Source organism: Hydra viridissima, unplaced genomic scaffold, assembly GCF_058129835.1.
Source record: "Hydra viridissima isolate aposymbiotic clone 2 unplaced genomic scaffold, HvirCarnegie_v1 scaffold_9, whole genome shotgun sequence".
Lineage (NCBI taxonomy): Eukaryota > Metazoa > Cnidaria > Hydrozoa > Anthoathecata > Hydridae > Hydra > Hydra viridissima.
In genome coordinates, this window is record NW_028324308.1 from 5044439 (window position 1) to 5065757 (window position 21319).

General features: G+C 28.5%; 5 protein-coding genes and 1 pseudogene across 7 annotated transcripts; 5 read left to right on the plus strand and 1 right to left on the minus strand.

Annotated features, from left to right (window-relative positions):
* Positions 1-1252: 1252 nt before the first annotated feature.
* Positions 1253-2929, minus strand: LOC145185089 (signal recognition particle 14 kDa protein-like). Its single transcript, XM_080060856.2, has 5 exons — positions 2781-2929; positions 2315-2387; positions 1886-2007; positions 1700-1732; positions 1253-1534 (listed from the first exon to the last, which is right to left on the minus strand). Exons 1-5 carry the CDS (start codon positions 2802-2804, stop codon positions 1442-1444), a joined length of 345 nt encoding a protein of 114 aa, XP_079916982.1. The 5' UTR covers positions 2805-2929; the 3' UTR covers positions 1253-1441.
* On the plus strand, positions 2930-5756 carry LOC145185081 (COMM domain-containing protein 7-like). Its single transcript, XM_090097802.1, has 2 exons — positions 2930-3287; positions 5319-5756. The coding sequence occupies exons 1-2, from the start codon at positions 2930-2932 to the stop codon at positions 5618-5620; spliced, it is 660 nt and encodes a 219-aa protein (XP_089953928.1). The 3' UTR covers positions 5621-5756.
* Positions 5757-6030: 274 nt separating this feature from the next.
* Positions 6031-8195, plus strand: LOC149883689 (histone-lysine N-methyltransferase SETMAR-like). The gene is made up of 3 exons (XM_090097800.1): positions 6031-6253; positions 6366-6534; positions 6617-8195. Exons 1-3 carry the CDS (start codon positions 6221-6223, stop codon positions 7183-7185), a joined length of 771 nt encoding a protein of 256 aa, XP_089953926.1. The 5' UTR covers positions 6031-6220; the 3' UTR covers positions 7186-8195.
* Positions 7462-8865, plus strand: LOC145185753 (ADP-ribosylhydrolase ARH1-like). Its single transcript, XM_080061756.2, has one exon. The coding sequence runs from the start codon at positions 7462-7464 to the stop codon at positions 8605-8607; it is 1146 nt and encodes a 381-aa protein (XP_079917882.2). The 3' UTR covers positions 8608-8865.
* LOC145185842 (uncharacterized) lies at positions 8751-10951 on the plus strand. Of its 2 annotated transcripts, XM_090097804.1 has the most exons (6): positions 8950-9021; positions 9174-9255; positions 9384-9480; positions 9648-9789; positions 10336-10395; positions 10659-10951. In XM_090097804.1, exons 3-6 carry the CDS (start codon positions 9429-9431, stop codon positions 10756-10758), a joined length of 354 nt encoding a protein of 117 aa, XP_089953930.1. In that variant the 5' UTR covers positions 8950-9021; positions 9174-9255; positions 9384-9428; the 3' UTR covers positions 10759-10951. The 2 variants fall into 2 exon arrangements, with proteins under 2 accessions (XP_089953929.1, XP_089953930.1); XM_090097803.1 differs by lacking the exon at positions 9384-9480 and having other exon boundaries at positions 8751-9021.
* Positions 10952-17711: 6760 nt separating this feature from the next.
* LOC145185882 (transmembrane emp24 domain-containing protein 7 pseudogene) lies at positions 17712-19157 on the plus strand (annotated as a pseudogene). The gene has a single exon (XR_016456033.1). The product of XR_016456033.1 is annotated as a transmembrane emp24 domain-containing protein 7 pseudogene (transcript).
* The last annotated feature ends 2162 nt before the right edge of the window (positions 19158-21319 follow it).

The window sequence follows — 21319 nt, forward strand, 5'->3', positions numbered from 1 at the left end:
ATTGTAAACGATGAGTGTTCATTCGAAAAATTCCATTATTAATCTAGAAACTAGGAGTCCTGTATTAGTCTGAGGAAGATCCATACTCTGATGTTTAAGTTCGTTTTGACGGATAAAATTGAGTTCTTTGGTTCGACGTTTTAAGTCCATGTCTTTATCAAAACGTACTTTACTTTTAAATTCACCTAATTCACTTGTTTTTGGAACAATTGAAATATGAAAAATTTCACAACGGAGGACAGAATAAATAACAGAAGAAAGCTTTAGGTAATAAAAACTTCTTTGTTTTTTGAAGAAAACTCTTTAGTATCGGGTAAACGAAAGTAATAATACATCATGATTTTTATTTCACTCCAAATCATTGGTAGCCAAATGGGATCAAAAGTCAACGACCACCTCAGCATTTTCTGAGGTTAACATGGATATAGCAAGAAATGCATCTAGTTTTATAAAACATAAGCTGTCAACAGAATTTGTACAGCGCTTTGTCTCAGTCACCATAATAATTTTGATTAAAACTTGCAATTTAAATATTACAAAATATGTCGACACAACTCATATCATTGAATCAGATGTATAGAAATTTTGGTAAATATTCGGGAAAATTGCCCTTATTACAAATGGCGGATTAAGTTTGTAAACAAAAAAAGCGGCTTCACTTTTCGTCCAATAAAATCCCGCAAGTTAGACATCTAGTATATATATATCATTGGGTTTTCATGGTCTTATACGATAAACACATCTTTTAAATACATCTGTTAAGTTTGTTCTATCGAAACGTAGATACTTGAAGTTTGGTGTGCTTTTAAGCCATTTGGATAAAAAATGTTTGATTTGTTTTTTATAAAGGGGCGATATGCCCAGATTTGACAAATCCTCTCATTTTAACGAAGAACTGAATTGACGAAGAGGAAACATTTGGGATTATCAAAAACTTGACATGCCGCGAAAAGTCAGTTTTGGATTTGTGGAGAGGAGAGGAAAGTAGTTTTAAACAGCAATTATAAATAAAAGCGAAACAAAAGGAAAATTTTGATTCTGTGTGAGAAACTCTAAAATGACATGACAGCACGTGTTTTTTTGTAAAGTTTTATAGATGAAGATATTGAGCTGGAGATTCGCCCATTATGAAAGCACCTAAATAACTAGGTCCTTAGGGTCCCTATAAATTTTCTGTGTTAAAACTTACTTTTACAGGATTACTGAAACATCATAATATTACTTCATTAATGGATGAGACAATAAATAAGCATTTGAATTTTTACCTCCCAACTTTATTATACTTCAAAATAATTTTTGCTCACGTTTAGAAGAAAAATAAAAATAAAATCATTAGCAGTCGTTTTCATTTAATTTTAAGTTATCACTAATGGTTTTCATGCAATTTTAAGTTAAATATATTCCTAAAGTAAATAAAAATAACATTTAATTATAAGTTTCACTATTGCGTTGCTTTAGCTTTTTTATTTTTTTTCGATTTCTTGTCTCTTTTCTTCATATTGTCTATATTTTGTCGTAATACTGCTGCATAAGCCTAAAAATTAAAAGTATTAGAAGACTGTAAAAATAGATTAAAATTGTTTTTATACAAATAATTAATTTAAAAAGTAATGCAAATTAAGATCAATCTTTTAAAATTTAATGAGATTTGGGAAATAAAATTGTCTCTGAAAATAACTTTTAATAAATAAAATTTAACCAGTTGAAATTTGTTGACATCTTTATGCATTACCTAAAAAAGAATAAAAAAATAATAATAATAAAATTTAAATAAGTTATCATTTTAAACAACTCAATCATAATTCATAATGTCCCCAAAGTAATTAGAAAAAATATGAGTTTGATTTAATTGTGTGGTATTTTACTAAAGTACTCTACTGCTTACAACAGTACTGTATTTTTTTTTTCCATTTGTTGCTCTAAAAAGACACCTTGGTTCACCATTGGCATGAGGATTGGGATCTGTAGACTTAAGCTCACGAGGTTTTGGCTTTGTTTCACCATGATCTAAAAAATTGTAACTATAGAAGAAGCATAATCCAGCAACATTAAAAAACAATTTAGTAAAACTTTTGAAACATTTTTCTAAGAAACAACCTCACCCTTTTAAATTTAAATAAAACCAAAATAGTTAAAAAAAAAAGTAAAAAATTAATTTATGTAAACCATATAGAAAATTACAATTAGCAATTTAACACCAACACTTTAACTATAGCAACTAAACACTATAAGATTAACCATTTGTAGATGAATGAAACTAATTTATTTTATTTCATATAATATAATGTATAATCTGAAGAAGCAATAAACTTACATTGTTTCATTGTAACTAAAACAGTTCCTTGGATTTTAGTTTTTGAATATAAGTTTGCTAGTTGCAAAAGGAACTAAATAACAATAAAGGATGAGTATTAGTGAATGCTTTAATGTGTTTACTAAAATGTACGTTTTTCAGTCAGTGAAAAATTTCCAGGTAAACTAGTGTCATCTAAATCTGATTACAGATGATTCTTTGAAAAATATATAAACAATATAGATACTGAAATAGCACATAAATGATAATACATGACTTGGTTCTTATCAAAATTAATAAGAATTTTATTTTGAAGTGCAATATATAAGCCAATACATAATATAAAACAAAATATAAGCACTATCAATAGAAATGATTTTTAATACTGATTTATGATAAAGATGAAATATATTCTCCTGACCGTGACTTTGTAAACTATATAGTACTTAGCAACAAAATATATTAAATTACTAATCAAAAAACTAACGCCTTCATTTTCAAGTAAAACCATGACTTTCAAATTATGCCAGTTATCATAATCTTTAAAAAGGTTTAGGATTCGATGTGCTTTTGTATTATTTCTTCCATATGCAGAAAACGTGTATCAATATAACTTTATGAATCCGTCTCGCTTCGATGAAATTTATAAATTATAAAATCACACATTTAAACCATTATTGCGACCTTCTGAAGACTTTTTCCACTACAGTCCGAAAAATGGCTGAATATATTGAGTTGACGGATTTGGAAATTTCAGCCCTTAACAAGTTTCCAGATGCCTCTTTTAAAGAGTTTATACTATTGATATTTGAATTTATCATAAACTCAAAGAATTCAGAAAAAATTCTTGTTGATCTCGAAAATTTTTGTAGTGAAATAGGTGCAAATTTTGGGGGAATAAAAAGTTTGGTTACGTCTTTCTTATCATTACTGCGAGATGCAACAAAACGAAGCTTGTCACAGGATATTATTTTTGATCGTCTTCAAAGACGTGGTAAGTATAAAAAAATATTTCCTAATTATTAAGATACTATTCGCTCTAAATAAAATTTTTAAGTAGGAATTTGAAACAGAAAATGACTAATACTTAATAACAAATGTCAATGTAACTGAAAATACTTAAAATTTAAAAAATTTTTTGAATAACTGATAAAAAACTTTTTAAAAATTGGATTATTATATGAAGATATTAAAAATGAATTGAACATAGTTGACAATCAATAGTTCATTTGAATTAGTTTTGCTCAAATGTTGAAATATGAAGCATCATCTCATATTTCATTAATCACCTGGAACCTATAATAGGATCAGAGTAAATTGTTGAAATAGCCCAATCCCTATTATTAGGAAAAAACTATGAAGATAGTTTCTTAGTTTCACAACAATAAATGATTTGTTAATTCAAATGGTAAATCATGTTGAAACATTTTTGCAGCAAGCAAAAAGCAGCATAATTCTATAGTTTTTTCAGAAATTATATGGTTACAGTATTTTAGAGAACATTTTTCTTTTTTGCTTTAACAAAAATACTTTAACTTGTCCTGCTTAAAAAAAAGTTAGAAAAATTTTGTTAAACTTACTTTAACCTACTGCAGATTTAAAAATATGTTTACAAAACAAATTTATAAAGTATTTAAAGTAATAATTAAAAAACTTTGAAGTGTGTAATACAGTAATGGATAAAATTAAGAAATTTTGTAATAAATATATGTTTGAAAACTACAATGATTACAGGAAAGAAATTTTTGTCTAATTAATTTTTTACAATCAACAAGTCTTCAAGTTATTGAATTTAAATTGTTTATGTTGAGCAAATAGACCTGCCTTGGTCAAATATCTAAGTGGATGCCAATTTTCTTCAATAAATAATCTTTCAAAAATTAGTAATAAGAAATAGAGTACAAAATTGCAATTGTAATTTACACAGGTTTTAAAATTAATACAATTTAATGAGCATTTATGATATCATATAAATGTAACAGATCATCACCCTATTATTCAAAAAATACTAGTCAAAATTTTTTAAATTCATAATTATGTAAGATAATGGTTTCAATGCCCATCAACACTTGAATTCTTTAAGAAATAAGCTTTACTTAAGGAAAAGAGGATAATGGTTGTTGTACTTTGAATGATTGTGGGTTCTAAGTATCCTCTTAAATGTATCTTGTGATTAAAAAAGCTTAAGTCTTTTCACAACTTTCACAATTTGGATAAAGGGTTGGACAATTCCCAATTTCAACTTTCAATTTTATTTAAAGTATATTACATTTTTTCAATTTGAAGTCACTCTTAACACCTATTACCTTCCACTTTGCTTTCACCCCATTTCATTCTATCCTAACTTTCAAATTCACTCTAAATCTTGTAAAATTATGTTGGATTCAAACTTAAAAATCTGACTTGCTAAAAATAAACAAAACATAAGAAAAGGAAAATTAAAACTGTATAAAGGAAGTTGTACCTCTGAAATTATCTATATCGTATCTTGACAAAAAAAACACAAATTTCTTCGGTAATATATTGGTAAAAAAAAATCAACCTAATGTGAAAAAAGGATGCTTTAACTATATTAAAATATTTAAATATATTTATATATATTAAAATATTTTAAAGAATCATATCCATATTATTATCATTTTGTGAAAAACTTGAAAAACCTCATTTCTATAATGTAATTATAAAATGGAGGTTTTTTTTTAATTTTAATTTTTAAATTTTTTATTCCAATATCCTAGATCAATTACTTTAAAGTTGTTTTCATTTCATACTTTGATCTTTTTTATAGGCTTAATGCGGTATAATGTATAAGTTATTTTTAAAAAAAAAATGTGTGAATGTGGATCTTTTTTTACTTCTAGGTTATAATACACAATAATGTAGTGTAATGAATTACTTAGTTAAACAATGTGCATGAGTTAAATATTGGAAACCTAATGGCTGTGCAATAATTATCGATATGCCTGAAGTAATTAATAATAGCTTGACTATGTGTTGTATGATGGTAGTTTTCTTTCTCTCTCAGGTTTAAATGATGATAAATCAGCAGTAGTTTGTGAAGTTTGGAAAGAAAAATTTCCTCTGCTTAGTCGAGTTGTAGGTGAAATTTTTGGAACTAATCAACTTGTAGATATGGAATGGAAATTTGGTGTCACTGCTGCAACCTCTGAGAAGAGTGTAATGGGTCAATCCTTCTTACAATTGAAGCTTGTATTAGACAAAGGAAACAAACAAACTGAAAGTGTAAATATGGAATTGACACTACCACAGTTTTATTCATTTTTGCATGAAATGGAAAAAGCTCGTTCAAGTTTTGAGTTATTATAGTTTGTAGAAATATTTTAGATTTGTCATATATTTTTATATTAAATTATTTTATTTGAAAAAATGTTTTTTTTGTTAATGAATGATCATTTTTAGTATATTAGAAATAATAATCTAGATATATTAATTACATTTTTGAGGTAAATTTATTTTGAAGCGTGTCTTTTAAGAGTCAGTTTTAAGTTAGTTTTAAGTTTTAAGGAGTTAGAAGTTTTAACATGTAAAAAGAGTTCAAAAAATTATAAGTATATTTACAACCTTGAGCAGAAGTTACATATAGTTCTGATTCATTTTACTACCATGCAAAAGATTTTTTGTTTGAAATAGTCCAATCTCAGAATAACTTGTATAAAAGATTATAGTTCCTACAGTTATTATTTATAAATTAGAGCAAATTTCATAACTATTTCCTTTTTCTTTTTAAATGTTTTGATTCAAATTGTCTTTAATTATCTAGAAAATCTATTTAGTAATCTGTTTACTTTTTTTTCCTACTTATCTATTTTAAATCACTTATTTTAACTTAACAATATATTATATTTTTAGTTAGCTATTATATTTTGTCCTACTTACCTTCAATACCCTCTTGCAGATTTTTTAGAAATGCATCATAATAAACTGAATGCAGTTTATCAAGTACATTTCTATTGATTTTTGTTTTATTTTTACTCTTTTTAGATAATTTTAAATAAAAATAAATAAATAAATATTTGAAGGTGTACATTAAAATCTATTGTTCTTACCTTAGCATATTGATGAGTGTATTACTACAAATTCTTATGTTATTGAAAATCCAATTAACAGTTTTTGGGTTGGTTGCAGTTGTGAAGGTGACTGCTTTAATGATGACAACTGTTTTTGTTTTTCTCAACATGCTATTGCATACAACAATGATGGAACATTGAAAAATTTACATAGTAAGTAAAGAAATTTCAAAGTTGTGTATATTTAAAAAATTGTACATTAAGGTTATAAATTATTTGATAAAATTTATTGCAGGTAGTGAGCCTTTGTATGAATGCAATGATTGCTGTTCTTGCAGTTTGTCTTGTGGGAATCGTATATTTCAACAAGGTTCAAAAGGAGTGTATGAAACTTTTTTAACTCAAAATTGTGGCATTGGACTTAGAACTCTTGAATTTATTAAAAAAGGTGCATTTGTTATTGAATACATTGGTGAATTGTTGTGCAATAAGGAAGCCAGGCATAGATCAGCAAGCATGAAATCTAATGAGTCAAACTATATACTTGTAATGAGAGAGCATTTTGGAGAAAACATGTTAAGAACATGTATTGATGCAGGTCATTTTGGAAACTATGCTCGTTTTATTAATCATTCTTGTGAACCTAATTTATGCATTGTTCCAGTGCGAGTAAACAATTCAATACCACATGCAGCTTTGTTTACTTTACACGATATTAAAGCTGGGGAAGAGCTGACATTTAATTATGCTGGAAGAGCACTTGAGAACACTGTGGAAAAGCAAATAGATTGTGAAAAATCTTGTTTTTGCGGTTCAATGTTATGCTTAGGAAAACTTCCATTTGAGATAAATGCTTTCAATTAATATTCATGATAAGTTTTTTATTTTAATTTGATTTGTGAATCAATTTTTTGAAAGTATTTGCTAAAGTTATGGCTTACATGTTATCTACCTTATATTTGATCTTGTGTTTGAACATACATCTTGTGTTTTAAAAATCTGGCTTATGTTTTTTATATATATATTTTTTTATTAACTTTAGCATGAATAATTGTAACTTCTGAAACCAAATTTCAAGGTTAGTCAAAATACAGAGTTATTATAATTGATAATATTGTTTGTAAGAAAAAACTATCAATAATGAATGAGATGGAAGTTAAATACCAGGCATCAATGGTGTTGGCTGGTGTTGGTGATGCAATGGGTTATAAATGTGGTAAATGGGAATTTTGTTTTAGCGGTGTAAGAATTCATAGAGAGCTGTCTGATCTTGGTGGCATTGAAAATCTCAACGTTCAAAAACCTGAGTTTATTCTGAGTGATGATACAATTCTTTTGCTCTCAACAGCTGAGGCTCTTATAAAAGAAAGCAATGCAGATAATATTGAGAAATTGTATAGTGAACTGGCTTATCGATATAAAGATGATTGTGAAAAAGACATGAAAGGCAGAGCTGCTGGCCAAGCAACTCAATTTGCTTGTTCAATCTTGAGACCACATATTTCCAAGGGTTGGTACATTCCTTTTAACTCAAAAGGTGGTGGTTGTGGTGCTGCTATGCGTGCTATGTGCATTGGATTGCGATACCCAAACATTTATGATGTTAAGTGCTTAGAAAAGTTGATAATGGTCAGTGTAGAGAGTGGGAGAATGACTCATAATCATCCTACTGGCTACTTAGGATCTTTTGCATCTGCCTTGTTTGGTGCACTCTCTGTTGTGAGGTATCCTTTGCAAAAATGGGGTTGCCTGTTGATAGATCTTTTACCTAAAGTTTTATTGTTTGTAATGTCACAAGGAAGAGATGTTGAAAAGAACCAGGCTGATTGGAGCTACTTTGAAACTCAGTGGAAGAGCTACTTAGAAAAAAGAAATATTTTAAACGGAGAAAATGAACCTGTTTTCCCAAAAATCTATGATGTTAAAGACAGAGATGAATTTTACCATTCTCTTTCTTTTTCTGGCTGGGGTGGTTCGAGTGGACATGATGCACCTATGATTGCATATGATGCTTTATTGGTGGCTCAGGAGGACTGGGTAAAACTTTGTCATCATGCCATGCTACATGGTGGTGATAATGATTCTACTGGTATAATTGCAGGGTTTTGTTTTGGTGCCATGTTTGGATTTACTGGTGTTCCAAGCTGTAATCATGTTAATGTTGAATATCGAACTAGATTAGAGGATGCAGGTAAAAAGTTGCATGAGCAAGCTAAAACTGATGGCTACTTGAATTTTAACAATGATGAACAGATTCCAATTAGCAAACTGTTTGAAAGCTATTGATTTACTTCTCTATAAGTCATAGATTTTTAATTTATGAATTAGAATTTAGAATTTTTTAATGATAAAACTAATTTAAGGTATTTTATAATAGTTAATGTGTTTATAAAGTTTTTGATTTTAACTTTTTTTACTTTTTCTACACAATATATCTGATTTAGAATCAAATAATGTTCTCAGTTATTAAAACTATATTCCATGTTCTGTTTGTATTTTCATTAGTTAAAATAATTTGATAATATAAGATTTTCATTAATGTCTCGTATTTAGTATTGCTTGCTTCTTTGGGAGTTATTTTACATTCTTCTGTATTTTACATTTTTTAAAACTATTATTATATTTCTAAAGATGGGTAAAATTAAAAAAAAGCCACTCAAAATATTCAACCAAAATCAACAAATGACAAAAACCATTAAGGTATTTTAATTTTAGTACTCATTGATATTTGAAAATTGTTTTCATAAAATGATTATCTTACTACTTATATCTTTTTTTTAAACCTCATTTAACACGAATCCTTATTTAATTTAAATTTTATATTGTTTTTTTTTTTTTTTTTTTTTTTAAAGATATCTGCAAAAAGAAAAGATGGATGTGGTGCAATTTCAAAAAGGAAAAAAAGAGAAACCAAAAAATCAAATTTTATATCAAGTGATTTCCTTTAAAGATCTTAAATTATCTTTAAAATATTGAATGTGCTACAGTCAGAGAACATAATTTTAATTTTTGAAAATATATTTGGAGTGTTTGTTAAGCTGATTTAACCATTATTTTTATAGTTTGTACTCAGGGAGGCACAATAATTTCTGTAATAAATTCAATAAATGAATTGTAGAGTTCTGATGAAATCACTTGTACTTCAAACAACACAACTCAGTAAATAACGTTTAATATAAATACTATACAATATTGTCAATACTTTAAATAAAGCCTATTGACTTACAAAAAAATAGTACTATTTCACCAAATAGTAAGCCTCAAATAGTACTATTTCACCTAAATGTTTAATAATCATCATTAAACAGCAATTTGTTTCTTTTTAGAGTTAGTTGCATCTCACGAAGCAAAAAGCAAAATTAAACGTGCTAGAGTTCGTGCACAAACTGTGATTGTTGGTGACATGGATCCACTTCTTGAGGCTCTTTCTGATATTAAGCCATCTCCAAAAAAAGCAGAACTAAAAATGTAAATAATAGTTTTTCTATGATTATTATTTAATACTACAGGATGTCATATATATCATTGATTATTTCTATGATTATTATTTAATACTACAGGATGTCATATATATATATATATATATATATATATATATATATATATATATATATATATATATATATATATACACACACACACACACACACACACACACACATATTGATGCATCAAAGAAATGAATAAGAACAACATAAAAAATGTAGCTATAAACACTATAAGTGGTTTGCCAAGGCCTGGCCTGCCCCAGAAGTTTTAGTTACTAAGATTTCAACTAAATTTTGAGAAATCCTAGTTTAGCCGAGTTGTTAAATGCTTGGTTGATAAAATCTTAAATAGATTCTTTATTAAAAAAAGTTCATTTTATGCATATAAATTGTACGAAACTTAGAAATGTTTATAAAAATTTGTAAAAAGAGTTTCGTAAAATTTTAAAAATTGTCATATCCCTACTTTGTAAAGTATATGTTCTTTGAAAAAAAGTTTCAGTTACTTTTTTGTTTATCTATTTAGAAAGCCATTAAACGAGTGCAAAAAGAAGATTTCTTCGGAAAAGAAGAGGATACAATCGGAGTAAGTTCTCTTTTTTTTCAGAGAGCATTTAACCTGCGAATTTTTATTCGCCAGAGTTATATCAACAGCAAAAACTTTGTAAAACTATTTCTTGTTTATTATTTTTGTTCTTTTTCTCTATTTTAATAATTTTTCTCATTTTAAGAATATTATTAAAATACGCTTTTCTTCAAAACTTTTGTAATATAAAAGTTGTTGAATTTGTTGACTGTTGTTAAATTTCTTCACTTTATTTACATATCAAAACATTTTATTTATTTTAGCTTAAACGATATAACTTTGTTTCATCAAATCTTTTCTTTGTCGACCTTTAAACAAGATCCGTTAACTGTTGTAACTGATCGCATAAAAAGTTTGGTATAGCATACGTTATGCTTTTTACATATTTAACAATTCGAATAATTCTATTTTCATTGGTCAGTTAAAATCACTTATAATGTTGTGGTAAATGATTAATGAAAGATTATAATGTATCTTCTTTTGTATATTTTAATTTTTGGGTCATTTGAAATTTTGAATATTTTGAGTGCCTTTTAATAATGACTTTATTTCATATTGAATTTTATCTTTTAAATTAAATCTTAAATAAAAAGTATTTGAAATGCTTTAAGTAAATTTCATTAACATCATACTTTGATAGCTTTCAATTACCGATATGCTGTGTTAATAAAAAAGTGTTTTGCCATCAAAACGTCTCTTGACGCTGTAAATGAGTTAGTCGTTGATAATACCATTTTTATGCATCCTCGTCGCTGTAAAACACCTGTTTTTTCAAGTTTTTTCAATTGTTCAGCGTAACCTGGATCGACAGGTTACCAGATGTCTGTTATTCCTGATATTCCATACCAACTAAATATACCCTAGCTATCCTAGACACCCTAAAAAAAGGATAATATAAAGAAACTCAAGGGCTCAACCCAATGGTCAAGTTTTTTTAGAAAAGCTTGGGCAGGTAATTTTATGTTAAAATGCAAATGAACTTATACATGAAAACACAAAAAGTATTTAAAGTATACCAATAAGCTTATGAGTACAAAATGTTTAAGAATTTTATTAAAGACTTGCGAAAAAAACAAAAAGTCAAAACAAATAATGCTATCGATCAGATTTGTTCACAGAGTCAACATCACTGATTCATATGAGGAAATGAATGCATTTAGTTTCTCTTAGCTTCATCTCTCATTACTTGCATTAATGCGAGTGTTTTATTTTACTATTTGAACTTTTATCATGTTTAACTCAAGCTTAAGCGTTTTAAACAATATTTCATCTAAGTACGAGGATATATCATTGTTTATCTCTAAAGACCCCCTTTTTGTAATGTTTGTTACATTAAGGGTTACATCATTGATATATCTCAGAATGTAACAAACATTACTAAAAAAAATTACTCTATGAAAAAATGTTTTCGAGCAAAAGGTTTGTTTATTGCGTTGTTCACTTTTTTATATCGAAAATCCCTAATTTACTTAACATTCTGACTAGCTCGCAAATCGTATAAAAATGTTTATAAAGCCTTCCAGAACAAAAATTTAACATTTATCGTTTAACTATAATTAAATTGTAAAAATTGAAATTTTCCTTCGAAAAAAGGAAATTTGCGATGATTCAAGTTTTTTAATTTTGTTGGCATCAGCTTTTATGATGTAGTCTCTTTAAAAGGTTTCCAAAGAACCTTATCAGTTAAAAAGCTGTCTCCAAAAAGTCTGACATACTCTAGCAAACAATTAGTTGGTATCTAAAGAAAGTAATAAAATGAAACAGAAAGCCTGTAGAAAATTGTTTCTAAAAATAATTGAATCTGGATAAGAACAATTTGTTGAATAGCATGCTGTGTCATGTAATATACACAATTCTAGAACAAAGGTCGCGTCAGATGTACAAAAAATCTGGATCCTCCACAGTTTAAAAATGGAGTTCTGACTGAATATTGGTTAAAATTATTCCTTAAAAGAAATGAAGGAATGATTTTTTTTTTAAAAACTATCAGTTGAATCAATTAACAGAACATCAGCGATATTTCCAACCAGCAGAATAAAGAGGTTTTTTGACCATTTTCAAAATTGTTTAGAAAGAAAATGGTTTGCCTTATGCCCTTGATTGTCCAGGCGCTTTTTTCAATTTTTGATGAGACAAGTTTTGAACTGAATCCGAGCATGAAGAGAGTTCTTTCAAGGAAAGGTGCGAAAAATACCTTAGTTAATTCATCAAAACCTAAATAAAACATGTCATATTGTTTTGGAGTTTATGGCTCTATGTTAAAAACCCAGGATCAATTTGAAAGAGAAGTTTACTAGGTTGAAAGATCTTGCGTATTGAAACTCCTACTTTTATGGAACAAATGAAGCACAAAACAAAAAGACAATACAAAAAAAATCAATCATGGAATTTTTACGAGTGTCAAAGCATTTGAAATGTATGAGAAAGAGGACGAAGAAAAGAAGGAAAAAAAGAAAAGGAGAAAGATGAAGAGAAAAACATTTGCGAACAGTAAAAAATAATACGAGGGCAAATAAAACAAAGCTGGAAAAAGCGAAAACAAAACCAAAGTCATCTAAACCTGTTACTAAAAAGAAACTCGAAAGACCAGCTGAGATATCCAACAACATTTGAGGTTTTCAGTGAAAGTTATAATATTTTGAGAAACTTGATAAGAATTTGTTTCATTTCACTAGCAAAAACAGCAGTAAAAGCAATTTAATCTTAATGTTTCTTAAATTTTTAGTTTTTTCTTTTCTCATAAGAATACTGTAACGGAGATTTTTTTTTTTTTTAAATACCACAAAAGAATTTTTTACCGCAAAAAATCCTTAGATAACTGTTATTTAGTAAGACTGTTAAGGTGCAATTAAAATGGGATAATGATGTGTAAAATATTTTCTTTACCGTACATTTTGGGGCTAGTTTCATTAGAAAAGAACTTATGACTAAAAATTATTAGTGCTCAAAGTTTCTTAAGAACGGAAATGCCGCAAAAAACATGTTTTACTCAAGGAGGTTTAATACACAGGAGACGGCACGGTATATACGTTTATATAAAACGCGCTGAAGCCAGTTTTGAAAATCAGCCGCCATCTTGGTTGACCCAAAACATTTTTATATTTTGCGCAGAACAATGGAGAAAAAACAGATGAAACGCAATCAAAGAATTGCAACAAGTCAATAAATAATTCGCCAGTTATACTTTCGAGGTTATATTATGTTACAATGAATTGTTTGCTAACTGATTATCTGGTTCAGCTTATTCCAAAATATATGGAATACTGAAACAGACATTCAGATAGCTGTATGTCAACACAAAATTAGCAGACACCATGTTTTACACAGTATGAACGTTTCTTGTGGAAATAAAAACAAGCGTTTGTGAATTGATAATACTGACTGCAAAATTGCATGGCACCTTACATTTGACAAGTATAATGAATCATTGCTGTTGTGTTCTACATTGATTCTGAACAACTTTTCACACAAAATGCAAATGTCATGATCATTTTTTGAGGGAAATATTAATAATGCACCTTTTGTTTTTAAGTTAATGCATATTGTTCTTGTTTGCTACTTGTATTTAGCGCTGAAATACATGTTTCACAGTGTAACGAATTCCCCAGAATTTCCCCTAAATACAGCAAATCCTGCAATACAACCCACAATACTTTGTGAACATGTAGACAAACAACTAGCATCAGGAACTAAAAAATAATCATGATCAGTAACAGAGTTTTCTAGTAGTTCAATAATCCTATTTCTGCTAGTAGAGTTATTCAAAACACTAACAGAAGTAACATCAATGTTTTCAATGTTTTGGTATTTACTAGAGCAGTCAAAATAGGTACAATTTGCAATGGCAAACAGTTTCCATGAAGAATATCTTGAATATCATTATACACCAGCAATTTTTTATATGTTCCAAAAAAATGTTTTGCTGAAGGGTATTTATTACAACCCAATAAACCTCTTATTTTTCTAAGAAAAAAATACTGTACCTATGAAAAGTAATGCCACCAGCACAATCTCCTGAAGTAAACCCATAGGCAGAACAAGATACCAGTGCTTGGTTTGCAAGTACTTTTCAGCATACCAGTACCTGGTATGCTGAAAAGTATTTGCAAACCAGGATATAGCTTACGAATTTGAATTTTAACACAAACCAGGATATAGCTTACAAATTTGAAGTTTAACACACACAAAATTTTGTGTTAATTTTTAAATTTGTAAGCTATTTCCTTTTGAATAACTTAGGGTAGTAAAAGACATGCATTTAAAAACACTGTCAATTCTGGAAGGGGGATTTCAGAAAAATCACTTAATAGTTTTTTATTGAAATAAATATATTATATGTGAGTTTTTTTTTGCAATAAATATACTACATATGATTTTTTATTTATAACTTTGTCATTATTTTAGATCAGTAGTAAAAATTTGTCATTTGTTTGATATCTTTATTGCTGTGTTTATAACCTCACCAATATCAAAATATGAATTTATAAACTTTCATTTTATACTTTGCAGAAAACTTTGGAAAACTTTCTCTCTGTATCAACCATTTACATAACATTAAAATGTAATGCCACCAGTACAATCTCTTGAAGTATACCCATAGGCAGAACAAGATGGCATGTCAATTTAAATTTGTTTATCAACATTTATCAATATTTATCATTTTATTATTATTCAGTATAAATCATATAAAGCTTAATAAAAAGTTATAACTTAATTATATATATATATATATATATATATATATATATATATATATATATATATATATATATATATATATATATATATATATATATATATATATATATATATATATATATATATATGTTATGATAGTGTCATGTATATATATGCATTTATATACATACACTTAAGTTATAGCTTATTATCTTATATACATGTAAATACAAACTTGTTTCAACTCACAAACATATGGTTTTCTTTTCACAAGAATCTTTCGTGTATCTGAAATACAGTCTCTGTTGGTAGCATGTTGAAATACAGCTATCTGAATGTCTTTTTCAGTATTCCGAATGTTATTGAAACGAACTGAAGAAGACTATCAGTTAGCAAATAATTCTTTACATGATAGCATAAGTTATCAAGCATAAACTGACCAATTCTTATTATTCAATCATTTGATTGCAATCATTTCAATATTTTAATTTGGTTTAACAAAGTTTTAAATAAAATCCTAAGTTCCGCGAAATTCTTTTGGGTTAACCAAGATGTCGGCCAAATTTCAAAACTGGCTTCAAAAAAGTCACGTTATGCCGTCTCCTGTGTATTAAACCTCCTTGGTTTAACTCTAATCACTTTTTATTAAGCTAGGGATTCTCGAAACGTTTCGGGAAAAATCAATCGAGAAAATTGTTACGTTACGATACGAGAGGTTTCGATCAGTTACGAGAGCGATTTCGAAAAATCAACTAATTTCTCGTAACATTTCGGTTACGTTACGGGAAATTCCCGGTTGTTACGAGAATCATTACGAGAACGGTTTCGAGTTTCTCGTAATGATTCTCGTAACAACCGAAACTCATTTTTCCCAAATTTTCATTTTCTCATTACGAGAATTATTTGTGTATCGGGATATTTCGGGATATTTCGAGTTATTTCGAGTTCCCAAAATGATTTGCAAAAAATTTGATTAACCAGTTAATCAGTTGAAGGACGCATTTTTAGGACATTTGACGAGCGCAACAGCTGAATTTCGATACATATCGAGAAAATGAAAAAAATATTAATAAAAAATTTTCAATGGTCATAATTTGCTTTGAGGATGGTTTGCTTTTGCAATGTGACGTAGTTTGAAGAAGTGATGAAGTTAAAGAAATAGTCAAATCGCGAAACGTCATAGATTGTTCGGGATCGAACTCACGACTTTCTAATAACGGGACATATGCCTCAGACCGCTCGACCATTGAAACAGTCTAATAAAATTTTAAAAAAATACATTATTTAAATTATACATAGTACATTTACTTTTTAAAAAATTAACAAAAAACTGATGAATATAAATACGTTAAGAGATGAATATAAATACGTTAAAATACGTTAGCTTTTCTACTTTAATGTAAAGTAATACACTACAATAGTTATTGTAATTTTATTTCATTAAAACAATACAATAGTTCTCGAATTTTATTGTATTGTTAGAAGAAAAACAATACAATACTTATTGTAATTGTTTTTCATCACAACAATACATTACTAAAGTAAAATTTTGTTATTGTTTCTGTAATGCTTGAGTCTTCTGCGGCTGAAAATTCAGCCACTTATAGACTAAAAATTGCTTCTGCGGCTGAAAATTAACGCATGCGCAAAGTCACATCGAGATGACAAATAAATGATAACATCAAAAAAAAACTAAATTCTCAAAAGATTTTCCAATCGATAGGTCGCTCATTGTATTTTTTAAATTATCTTCAAATTCTCTTCAAATTCCTAAAAGATATCTCACAATGATATTTAAGTTAAGAAAATGAAGTAAATTAATATGAATACTTGCGCATGCGTTAATTTTCAGCCGCAGAAGCAATTTTTAGTCTATAAGTGGCTGAATTTTCAGCCGCAGAAGAATTAATCTTCTGTAATATTACGATACAATTTTATTGTATTGTAATGTGTAATTGTATTTAATTTTTACAATTACAATTACAATAGTCCTAACCCTAGTCTTGATAAGTAATATAATAAAAGACTTTAAATTGATATTTTCAACCTTTAATTGTGTTTTTTAAAAAAAGAAAACAAAATTCAGCTGTCGCGCTCGTCAAATGTCCTAAAAATGCGTCCTTCAACTGATTAACTGGTTAATCAAATTTTTTGCAAATCATTTCTGGAACTCGAAATAACTCGAAATATCCCGAAATATCCCGAAACACAAATAATTCTCGTAATGAGAAAATGAAAATTTGGGAAAAATGAGTTTCGGTTGTTACGAGAATCATTACGAGAAACTCGAAACCGTTCTCGTAATGATTCTCGTAACAACCGGGACCCGATCGAAATAAATTTCTCGAAAGTTTAAAAACTTTACTCTCGTAACTCAAAAACATTTCGAGAAGAGTTCCGTTACGAGTCTCGTTTCGTAACGTATCGAAACAAAAATAGTTTCGAGAATTCCATGCTTACTTTTTATGTATTCAAACAAGTCAAAACTTGACCTCGATGTACCGAACTAGCTTATAATGAAATTACACGTGTGCTCTGGCATAAATTAGTAATTGAACGAATCAAAGCAAAGATACGTTAATTTAGCACTTTGCATAATTATTTTAGAGCACCTGCCCTTTTGTTGATCTTTAATTCTTTTGTGTATGATTTAAAAATTGTTTGGTAAAAGTTTCTCTTTGCTATAAAATTTTTTTTTAATCAAAATTTTATGGAACGATATATTTTTAATTCATGAAGATATAAAACCAACTAAGTTTTATCGAGTAAGAATGGCGACTTGTATAATATTATTGTTAATTTTAATAAGCTTTATTGAAAGCCGTCACATACAGTTTCATCTCAACGGTTATGAGTGCTTTTATCAAGAAATTCGAGCAGACACAAAATGTTCCGTTGAATTTGCACCTATTAGCGGCTCACGGCCTCATGTCGACGTCACAATTGAAGATCCCAATCAATACGTTTTTTACAGAAAAAACCAACAAGAGTACGATTTTTACAAATTTGAAACTAACGTTACTGGGACTTATCGTGTATGCTTTAGCAATATTTACGATCTTTCTATGTACAACAATATTGTGTATCTGGATTTCGTTGTTGGAGATGAAGGAAATATGGTTCGCTTGGATACAGCTGCTTCATCTGCACCTATGACCCAAGTTGAAACATCAATTGTAAATATTTATGATGCAATGAAAGTAGTGGAACTTTATCAGAACCACCATCGTATTCGCGAGGCAAACGGACGTTTAGTAGGCTCGTCCTTGAATGAAAAAGTGATGATGTGGAGCATTGGGCAATCAGCTATTATAGTAATCATTGGAGTTGCGCAAGTTTATATATTAAGACAATTTTTTTCGTCTAAGAAAGAAGAAATATAAAATTATTTAGTGATAAAAATAATCTAACAGAATGACTTTCTTTAGTCATAATATTACTGGTTTATTCTTTACTTAAAAGGTTTTTTTTACACCCAAAAAATGTAAAAATAAATCTTTTTGAAGAAAATTCAACATCCAAAAATTTACTGCATGGCTTAAGCTCTAACCAGTTATAACTTAGAAATCTTTCTGAAAGATTGTGCACGTGTTTGGTCTATTTAAACTGCTTTGTTTTTCTACGAGTTCTTTAATTCAATGAGCCTTCTTTTTTCCAATCAACGATAATTGAAATGAAAGAAATGTTGCTATTTTGGTAGATAACAATTTGACAAGCGGATAGTGGAAAATTCAGTTCTACCCACAAACATAATCGAACTGTTTGTGTTTGAACGATAGCAATTGCTTAATTAAAATTGCATGAATTGTTTTTTTTCTTTTATACAATTTTGAAACTCAAATTAGTTAAACAGGTCTTCTGGGAATATGAATTAAGTATTTTAGAATTCAGTGACCCAGTTATAGCTTCCGATTTATTGCTAAATTAACCGATATTTGAGTTTGGTTAATTTAGCAATAAATCTTGAGTTGTGACATTACTTTTTTAGAAATAATTTAGAAAACATTGACAATAACTTTTATACTCTTGAATTTAAGGTTAAAATGTATTTAAAATAATTAACGAAAAATATTTTACTTCCTAAATTTCGAATCTTGCTCGTGGTAAAATGAAGTAAAATTTTATAGATATTAGTTGAAGCAATGCCGGTCAACAGGGGGTAGGTGGGTGGGTAGTGGTGGTGGTGCAAAAGTTGCTATGCACCGGGGCCCCACTTAATCGTAATTTTTCAGGGAAACACCTTTTACAGCAGAATAAAAAAAAACTTTATTTTTATTATTATTATCATTAATACTATTATTATTATTATTATTATTATTATTATTATTATTATTATTATTATTATTATTATTATTATTATTATTATTATTATTATTATTATTATTATCATTATTATTATTATTGTTATTATTATTATTATTATTATTGTTATTATTATTATTATTATTATTGTTATTATTATTATTATTATTATTATTATTATTATTATTATTATTATTATTATTATTATTATTATTATTATTATTATTACTATTTTTGTCATTATTATTATTGTCATTATTATTATTATTGTTATTTTTATTATTATCATTATTATTATTATTATTATTTTTATTATTATTATTATTACTATTATTATGATTATTAATACTATTATTATTATTATTATTATTATTATTATTATTATTATTATTATTATTATTATTATTATTATTATTATTATTATTATTATTATTATTATTATTATTATTATTATTATTTGCGGTTTTCAAATAAAATACCAATCTATAGTGAGATTGGTTTGATTTAGAAATACATCCAATAAGTTCATCAATAAGTTGTTATTGGATGTATTTTCAGTTCTGTGTGTGGGCTTGCGTATTATAAAGATGAGTTTCCACTCATCCGTTTTTGCTACGGGAAAGGGAAAGGGAAAGGAAAATTAATCACGTGAGCGTGCGCAGTTTGTAATTTAATTTTGAAAATTAATCACTGCGCATGTTAAGTGATTAACTTTCCCATCCCTTTTCCGTAGCAAAAACGGATGAGTGGAAGCTCACCTTAAGAACTGTGCAAATTACTGTAGCCTCAGGGGAGCGAAGCTTTTCAAAGCTTAAGATGATTAAAACCTATTTAAGAACCACATTAAATTAATGCTGACTGTGCGCACTGTGTCTATTTGAGCAAGGAAGAAGAGTGAAAGAAATTGTCCAACTTCTAAACATCAAACTGTATCCAAAGTCATTAAGCGATATCAAGAAACTGGGAGCTATGAAGACAGACGGAGAAGTGGACGTCCTCGGACTGCCAACACTCCAGCTAACCATAATAAGATCTTAGGTTGAATCAAGAGAAACCCACGAACACAGAAGAATTCAACAAGAAAAATGGCCAAAGCTGTTGGAATTTCTGAAGGATCAGTCCGAAATATTCTTAAAGGAGCAGGATTAAAAGCCAGGAAACATGTTACAGCTCAATTACTTACAGAAGAAATGAAACTAAAACGTTTGAACCGATGCAGGAAGCTTCTGAAACGTTTTGGTGCTGGGCGACACCGAAAAATTCTGTTTTCTGATAAGAAATGGTTCGATGTTGAGCAAGCTCATAACAATCAAAATGACAGAAGTTGGTCCAAGGAACCCCTGCCACTCAAAAAAAATAATCATTTCCCATCAACAGAAGCCACAGCAAGTGATGGTCTGGGCAGGAATCACCCACAATGATAAAAGTCCTCTCTTCTTTGTTCCAAATGGAGTCAAAGCTCCTGGTGATGAATATCGAGCGGTGCTTGAAGAAAAACTTTTGCCTTGGACCTAACAGAATTTTGGAGATGAAGAATGGACGTTTCAACAGGACGGTGCACCCTCTCACAAAGCTATACAGATTCAAACTTGGCTGGAAGAGAACTTTCCCGATTTTATCAAAGTTGACATCAGCTCTCAGAGACAGATTGGAGAATGGCCATCAAACTCACCAGACTTGAACCCGTTTGACTACTCGCTTTGGAGTATTCTAGAGACCAAAGCTTGCATGAAACCCCATCGATCGATTAGAGAGTTAAAAAAAGACCTGATTAAAGCCTGGAAAGAAATCCCAATGGAAACAATTGCTAAAGCTGTGGATAATTTTCCTAAGAGGTTAAAAAAGTGCATCCAGGTAGAGGGAGGACATTTTGAGAATATGTAAATAACTATGTCTGACGAACTTTGTACATACATTTATAACCTGTTTTGCAAATAAAATATAC

Coding starts and splice junctions, on each gene's coding strand:
- LOC145185089 (XM_080060856.2), bottom strand. CDS start 2,804: ATGGTTTTACTTGAAAATGAAGGC. Junction 2,008..2,314: donor TTTAGTTACAATGAAACAAT/GTAAGTTTATTG, acceptor ACAATTTTTTAG/ATCATGGTGAAACAAAGCCA. Junction 1,733..1,885: donor AAAAAAAATACAGTACTGTT/GTAAGCAGTAGA, acceptor ATTCTTTTTTAG/GTAATGCATAAAGATGTCAA.
- LOC145185081 (XM_090097802.1), top strand. CDS start 2,930: ATGAAATTTATAAATTATAAAATCACACATTTAAACCATTATTGCGAC. Junction 3,288..5,318: donor TGATCGTCTTCAAAGACGTG/GTAAGTATAAAA, acceptor TTTCTCTCTCAG/GTTTAAATGATGATAAATCA.
- LOC149883689 (XM_090097800.1), top strand. CDS start 6,221: ATGCATCATAATAAACTGAATGCAGTTTATCAA. Junction 6,254..6,365: donor AACTGAATGCAGTTTATCAA/GTACATTTCTAT, acceptor TTCTTACCTTAG/CATATTGATGAGTGTATTAC. Junction 6,535..6,616: donor AACATTGAAAAATTTACATA/GTAAGTAAAGAA, acceptor AATTTATTGCAG/GTAGTGAGCCTTTGTATGAA.
- LOC145185753 (XM_080061756.2), top strand. CDS start 7,462: ATGAATGAGATGGAAGTTAAATACCAGGCATCAATGGTGTTGGCTGGT.
- LOC145185842 (XM_090097803.1), top strand. CDS start 8,953: ATGGGTAAAATTAAAAAAAAGCCACTCAAAATATTCAACCAAAATCAA. Junction 9,790..10,335: donor AAAAAAGCAGAACTAAAAAT/GTAAATAATAGT, acceptor TTATCTATTTAG/AAAGCCATTAAACGAGTGCA. Junction 10,396..10,658: donor AAGAAGAGGATACAATCGGA/GTAAGTTCTCTT, acceptor TATTTATTTTAG/CTTAAACGATATAACTTTGT.